We start from the raw sequence: 7,849 nt of genomic DNA, 5'->3' as shown, positions 1-7,849 counted from the left end.
TTTGTGCTTTACCTTTTCACATTATGTCTAACATGTCAATGGAACCATGTGACGTTAAGAATAACGACACGAGTCATGTTGTCTTGCGAATGCAATGTAATTAATTTATCATACATACATACATACATACATACATGCAAATATTAGTTATCATCATAAACTGGCTTTTTGTGTTTAAAATAGTATGAAATATTCAGAATACATTAAGCTATTAATTTCAATGTTTCATCATGAATCCCCCGATTCTTCAATCTCAGTCATATTGTTTGGTTCGTCTCAAACGCTGTGGCCTGTTGTCCGAGGAATCACCGTCTGATATTAATATCATTGCAGATTCACAAAAGAAGGGCAATGTATATCATCCTTCCATCCTTCTTATTTTCGTCTTGCTGCTCTTTAGTCGTATGTGGAATTTATGACTGTCTATTCTCCTACTAGCTTCGTCGTTTTGAAGTGCAGAATCAAAAATTTTCCTTCCGAAATTCTTATGAATTTTCTACGCCGTTGAAGCAGTTAAGATTTCAGAATGATCTTTTGCTTTTAAAAAGACAGATCGTAGTCACTTTTCTAGTCTCTTTATGGACGATTCCGTGCATAGTATTAATTATCTGAATATAATTATTATAAAGTTGACCTGATAACTTTGAAATTGGAGGTGCTCAATCCTTACTCAATTGATGTCAGCCACTCATTAAGAACAACACTCATGTGAGGTTTGATCTTAACTAGTGGCACTAGTTAAGAAGATATATTGAAATCGAGAAGCTTACCATAAAAACTGAAACCAGCACAACATTTGAACCATCTGGCCTTGACCTTTAAACACCTGACCCAACACTTGCGGATATATGCCCCTTACAAAGGTCAATCTTTATGTAAAATGTGATGATAATAGGGGCATTAGCTAACAAATATAATGGAAGTAAGAACCTTGCAATATAATTTCTCATGACACCTAATCAAAATCGGAACATGATTGCTATCATGACAATTTAAGAAAGTCCCTAGAATATACACGATATAAGCATTAAAGCGTAATATAGAATAGGTCTACCTATTATACTTATACGTCTAATATATGCTGAAATATTTAATCCAAGGACTTCAAAGAATCCTCATGCGTGGGATGCAAATGGGCCTTTTTCACCAAAATTGATTAAAAATGTACATTGTACGCATAAATAGGGTCAAAATATTTTATACTAAATATTTATAGACCTCAGGTGCCCCTCCGTGCATTATGCCATCTCGAGCGGGCACCTTGGTAGAATAAATTAACTTCAGAAAGCGTACCGGACAGCTTCTTCACATGAATAATTTAATGCCCTGAGTGAGGCTCAGTGCCACATTGATGAGATACAATTGATTTGTAGTAAAAGACCTGTACTACTCAGCCATGGAAACCCCTTTTTATTAGATAGACCGAACGTACCTTGTGATTTTACTTTTAAAGCAAGCCGTGATAAATTCGTCCATAACAAATCGAACTTAATAAAATGTCTCTGACTTTTACATAGTTTTCAATTTCGGCGGACAAATATATACTTTACTTAAATCTATACTTGATACTGCTAATGGCAACACGCACGTATCAAACCTTGCTACATATATGAATCCTGGTTGCTAGATAATATACTTGATTGCAATATAAACCCCTCTTGGAAAATTTTGTAACCATGTATATGAGAAACATGTACAGAGTGCGACACGTAAACGTAAGTGTAAACATCGATTGATAATCTATGGAGTATCTGTATGTGAAGACATATCTCCGTTTTATGATTTCGGCATCCTGCGGCCATTAGAAAAAAATATTTTTCATATCCGGAAAATGCCGAAATCACTTACGAAGATAACATTAACAAACGGAAATTACTGATTGTCATGAGAGGTCCACTACACTGAAGTGCAAAGAAAGTAATGGTTATTCTTTACACTAGGACAGGCAGTACAGATTTATATTCCATCATTGTGCTTTGTATTTTTTGAAAACGTTGCGAAGATTAAAAGCAGATTTATTTCCTAAATATATGTTAAGCAATCGCCACTGACATGCTTTCTAGCTAAGGAATAATAATGCTCATTTCTACCAACTGTACTCGCCAGATTTTGCAATGTGTGTTTTTTTACTTCTCTCGATTTCTTTTGGCCTGATGATCTTCAGAAGTAGTAACTGCCCTTTAAGTAATTAAAAACATATTTTAGAAACTAAACCTTTTACCTATGCGTAAAAGAATTCCGTCATGGTTAGGTTTGACTGAAATGAACTTTTAAGGCATGCATATTTACAGCGTTTAATCAGACTATATTTGATATTATGACATACAAACAAAACAATAGGTCGAGGAATTGGAATTGAACTGCCAACAAAGTTGTATGTTCCTTCAATTTATTTTCCATACAAGCAATGTACACAAGGAGCAAACTAGGACGAGCTACAGCATGAAACATATTTTGTAAAATAGAACCTCTTTATTGTTCCTAAAACGGAGAAGTAATTATTGTTTTCTTCATATGTATTACTGAAAGTACACATGATTTAATTTGCAAGAAAATTATCAGAAAATACCTAAAGAAATAAGGAACGTCAAGTCAATTTTTGTTTATACTTTAAGGCTGTGTATGTATTGTTTTTGGTGTACCACTCATTTTTCCGTAAGTATTAGTTATCAGGATTTGGTGATCGTTTAAATCCGAATTTCGATTCCTTCTACGTCTCATGGTTACAATGATTCCTGATCCCACCAAAATACAAAGAAGGGTTGCTGAAACGGATATAATTGCAATCCATTCGCTAGACAAATTTCTTGGACTCGTATAATGGCCATGCTCCTCTTCGCTAAATGACTGCGTAGGGCTTTGTGTTGTTATGTAGTTGCTCAATCCAAGCTGCTCCAGAAACATAGGTACATCTTTATTTGCCCTTTCTTTGATAGTCCAGAGATCTCCGTCACTACTAACAACGAATGCGGTGTCAAGAACATCCATGTACCCGTCTCTAGGCGCTTTCGTAAACGGTGGTCGCAGTACTTTTGGAAGACTTTTCTCGGACAAATCACCAGTTTTAATACAGTAGTTGATATTGCATTGATTGTCAACCGTAGCCAAATGTTGACTGTAGCCTTTCGGACAAGCATGAGGATACACTCCCGCATTTGTCATATATGATGCCAACTGACTTGTCTTTCCGGTGCTGTTATCAATTTCAAGTTGTGCTAACGGATTTCCTCCCCGGCAAGTGAAGAAACCGGCAAATGCCAGTGAGTACTCATAACCTATTTCATAGTCGTCGCTAACACATACAGTCAGATCTATCAATATTTGGAGCGGGTAATAATTTTTGGGACAACTTCTACTCTTTGTGTAACTGTTGACCATATTGGATGTGTATAGACCGCCGAATAGGTATCCACTGTCTGGTGGCTCTTCCCCAGTGGCAGCACACCAGTACGCGGAATATTCTGCTGTCGCACTATCTGTTACCCAATGGCAACATTGGAAAAACAGCCAGCATTTGTGGCATTCTTGGTTCGATCTCGATTGCTGCAACATGCCTTGATTTAGGAGCATTGACTGGTATCCATTAGGGCAACTTGCAGAACCGGTTTTGGGATTATTTTGTACCATACCTTCACAAAGATCGGTATACCCACTTCCTGAACATTCTTGGTAAACACCGCCGAAAGAAAAGTTTGTCGTTGGAGGCATGCACGTTCCATCATCGTAGTTTGCAGGAAAACTGAAATTTGGTGACTCTGGGTTAGTGCAGCCACGACGAATATTGTGTTCATAATATAAGTTCACCGCATCCTGGACAAGATCGTAAACATCTTGAATTACGGACTGATGAACGTTTGGGAGACTTCTGTCATTGATGACATAATATATTGGATCACCAGATCTGTCCAGTGCAACTAAGTCGGATTGAATAGCGTCAGTCCAGTTATTGGCTGTAAAATTCATTGGCCTGGAAAACAGGAAACAATATACTGATTAGGTACTTATAGCATATTCAAAAATCGACAGGATGGAATTCTTAACTATTTTTTTTAAATGAAAACCTCCATCTTTCAGACTGTAAAACTTGGTATGCATGGTGCGTGACGGAAATACATGCAAAATTTATTATAAATGATTCAAATTCATTCTACGGAAGAGATGAATTTCATGAAATTAAAAAGTTGATCTTTGAGGCTAGTAGATTGCAAGCTCAAACGGGGTATCATAATTAATAAAAAAACATAATGAACCTGAAGATTGGTCCACCAAACGACATAACTTTTGAACTTGTTCGGCTTTGTGCGTACGCGGTAGTAGCGCTTTGCTGTGACGTTTGAGAATATCCTACATCGAAATTGACTATTCCAAAGAAGTTAGCACTTGCTGCAGCCAGAATGGTTTGCTTCGTCTGTTCGTTGTTTTTTACATATTCAGCTGATAGTTCATCTGTCTGTAAAAAATAATCAACACAGTCGACTTTTATATAAAAAGAAACAAACTCATATCAACGTTTTGCTACAATTCATGAATAAAACAAATGGCTAAGGAATGCAATCATGCAAAAAGTTGAACAGAGATACAAGGATACATATTACATTCTTCATGTTTAATCAAATTAAAAACAGAAGTAGAACATGTCACCTGAACTAGAGCAGCCCCCACGTCTAAACTTGTAGTCACGTGCGTTCCAAAGTCTCGAACAAGTAGTTGACTCTCAAAACGAGCCATGTCTGTGCGGTTTAGAGTTAAATGTGCTGCTATCTTGCGAAGACGTGCTTTAAATGCTTCATTTAATGGCGTGTCTGGCTCCATATTAACTGTATATTGAACATATCGCACCTGAAAAATATCATATCTTATTAGCCCTAACCCTGCTAAATTTCGATAATGAACTTTTCAATTTGGAATGTACCATTAACTGTTAAAAGGGGTGCTTACCAAAAAGAGACTGCATGACTGAACAGTGAAGATCATGATCAGATCGGTTGCCCGAATATGCAGGCTGATCATGATCTACACTGGTCACTGTGTCGTCCAGCATGATGAGGATTAATAACCATTCATTAAATGAAGTACAAAATTACCACACTAAGGAACATCCTCTTAGACAGTATTAGTGATTGCATACACTGACTGCTTTTCAAGGTCTGTTACAACCCTTCTTTTACAAGCTTTGCAAACCAGTAGAGGGATCTTGTATTTTATGGTTTCTACCATAAATTGTCAGTTTCTTTGATGTTATGCTAGTAAATTGAGGGTGGTGTTGCACATAACTTTACAGCTAATGTACAATCTTTGTAGTGTTCTATGCTTCTGAAGAATCTTCTTGTAGATTTTATTTGCCTAACAGCAGCAGTGGTAAATTGCCGTGTTGCAGCCGTTAGAAGTTTTCTGGGGTCTCCGTGGCCGAGTGGTTAAGGTCGCTGACTTCAAATCACTTGCCCCTCATCGATGTGGGTTCGAGCCTCACTCGGTGCGTTGAATTCTTCATGTGAGGAAGCCATCCAACTGGCTTAAGGAAGGTCGGTGGTTCTACCCAGGTGCCCGCTCGTGATGAAATAATGCACGGAGGGGCAACTGGGGTCTTCCTCCATCATTAAAGCTGGAAAGTCGCCATATGACCTATCATGTGCCGGTGCGACGTTAAATCCAACAATCAGTATTTTTTCTGATCATTGAGTTTATTTAATGAGTATGATTGGTAGAATTCCATTTGTGCTTAGTTATTTACTACTTCTTATAAACAGACTCAATCTATCATTTTCCTTAATTGTGTTCTGTGCTTCCGAAAGGATATTCTTTTATAATTTTATTATACTTCTTATTTGAATTTTTATGTGACAGATTTTAGATTTGTAATTGTTGGTATTGCTTTGAATGCCTGCTTGAACAGCACATCAATACATTCAGTATCGAATAAGGTCAAGGGAGTTCGTCTGCTCTGGCTTTGTTCGGTGATTCTTTGAGCCCTTCTATTATTTGATAATAGAGATTACACATGAACACCCTCAAACGTCATTTAATTATTGCTATTTATTAAACACAGTGTGAATAAACTGTTGTAGTAAGTACTTTACTTTTTTCAACATATTAAATCTCTAGGTTTTGAAGCAACGAGTAGTCATTTCTGGCTTCATTTGATTTATTTGAACAAGGTGTTGTTTGCAAATAAAGATCAATTTGTAGGTGTACTAGTATGTGCAAAGTTCATAATCAAAGTTATCTACTTTGACTTTGATCAATTTAAAGTGGTGTCAGTTTTGAGTGTCATTACACCTTAAAGATAAAGTTCTATGAACGTGATTATTCAGTCACTTTACTTCATTTGAAAGGACACCCATTGAACCAAGTTTTGAGTTAAAGATAAAGTTCCGTGAATATGATTATTCAGACACTTTACTTTATCAAACATTTGAAAGGACACCCACTGAACTAATTATCATATGACAAACAAATTCTATGTATTAGTTTCCAAATCGGTTGTGTCAACCATTCAGAAACGCCCCCATCCTGCAGTTATAAATCTATCTAGAAGTGGGTATACGGTAATCAGGTTCGGTATCCTTGCACATGTCTCTCCAAAAACATGTTACTATAGCAATTTTAATCTACTATGTATTTATTTAATCTCATGAAGCCTCATTGCAGTAAAGACTGAAACGGTGTTAAACCCAAAACTGACAGAGTCCTTGTAGGAAAAATGTCCACTTTTCTGTAAAAGGGTTTTAAAAATGGAAAATCTGCAAATTATCCTCCTGGAAAATAATTGAAACTATGATTGAAACTTTATGGTCAGAGATAATATGTGATTCAGGGCTTTTAATGAAACTATATACACTTATTTTCAAGATATTTGCCCATTGTCTAATAATACGCTAATTTAAAGCAGTGATGTCATTTTGAATAATTCGCATGTCAACAGTTTTTGCTGTTATTTTATATCTAAGGCAAGAAGACATATTTCACCAGAAATATATTTTCCGTGTATACATTTTCAAAAGTACTGAAATGGGATGACTTCGTCGTTCTCATTGTTGTACAAATTTTACAACTCACCCATATGAGGAAGTCACAATTTGTAAAGTAGTTGGTTCTTTTTTGTTCAAGCAAATTTCTGCAATAATGTCAGAAGAAGTACCAGAGTTCATCCGCTAACATCTAATAGAAGAAAGAACCCATCAAAATTGTGACTTCAACCCAACGGCACAACCCAACGCAGTGGAAACATTCACGGACACAATTTCGGTAACTTTTTCAATAGCGTGACTTAAGACGTTTTAGAACACGAAGAAATATCAATATACATACCTGTAAACGAGTGGTGGCAGTCTTATCATTATATTGTTTACTCTTTACTTCTTCATATTCGTCAGAAAATTTCCCGCTGATTGCTACACCATCATATGCCCCACCAGCTCCCACATTTATTGTCCTTGACAGAGTACTAGTGAAATCATCCCAGTGCTCAATCAACTCTGCGTACGAATCAATTTTACTGTTTTTCTGTGGAACTGTTCGTGTACCATCCGGAATAAGAAATCTTCCGTCTTCGGTTGTTTTGCACCTAGAGTAGTTAAGGCCCATCACCATACCTAGTTCTTTGTTTCTCAAATTGTCCCATCCACCGCCGGGAATAACCTCAAACCTTACAATTTGGCTATTCATGCCCTCAAAACATCGCCTAGGGTCACCGACTGGATAAACGAAGTCATTTATGGCACCTAATATTACCGAAGGCAAACATGCCAAACACAACAAAACGAAAGCAGATTTCATGCTTTTGATGAAGTTTAAACTAAACTGCAAACTTGTTAGCAACACTGAGTTATCTTACGGTTGGTAATTGGTA

At 36.7% G+C, this 7,849-nt stretch overlaps 1 protein-coding gene across 1 annotated transcript; it reads right to left on the bottom strand.

Moving 5' to 3' along the window:
- Window positions 1–2,372: 2,372 nt before the first annotated feature.
- Window positions 2,373–7,849, bottom strand: LOC123537282 (macrophage-expressed gene 1 protein-like). The gene is made up of 4 exons (XM_045320948.2): window positions 7,309–7,849; window positions 4,642–4,839; window positions 4,251–4,450; window positions 2,373–3,967 (listed from the first exon to the last, which is right to left on the bottom strand). Exons 1-4 carry the CDS (start codon window positions 7,774–7,776, stop codon window positions 2,611–2,613), a joined length of 2,223 nt encoding a protein of 740 aa, XP_045176883.2. The 5' UTR covers window positions 7,777–7,849; the 3' UTR covers window positions 2,373–2,610.

Source organism: Mercenaria mercenaria, chromosome 17 (assembly GCF_021730395.1).
Source record: "Mercenaria mercenaria strain notata chromosome 17, MADL_Memer_1, whole genome shotgun sequence".
NCBI classification, from domain to species: domain Eukaryota; kingdom Metazoa; phylum Mollusca; class Bivalvia; order Venerida; family Veneridae; genus Mercenaria; species Mercenaria mercenaria.
Note: the sequence above shows the minus strand (reverse complement) of the source record. Positions and strands in the feature narration are given on the sequence as shown.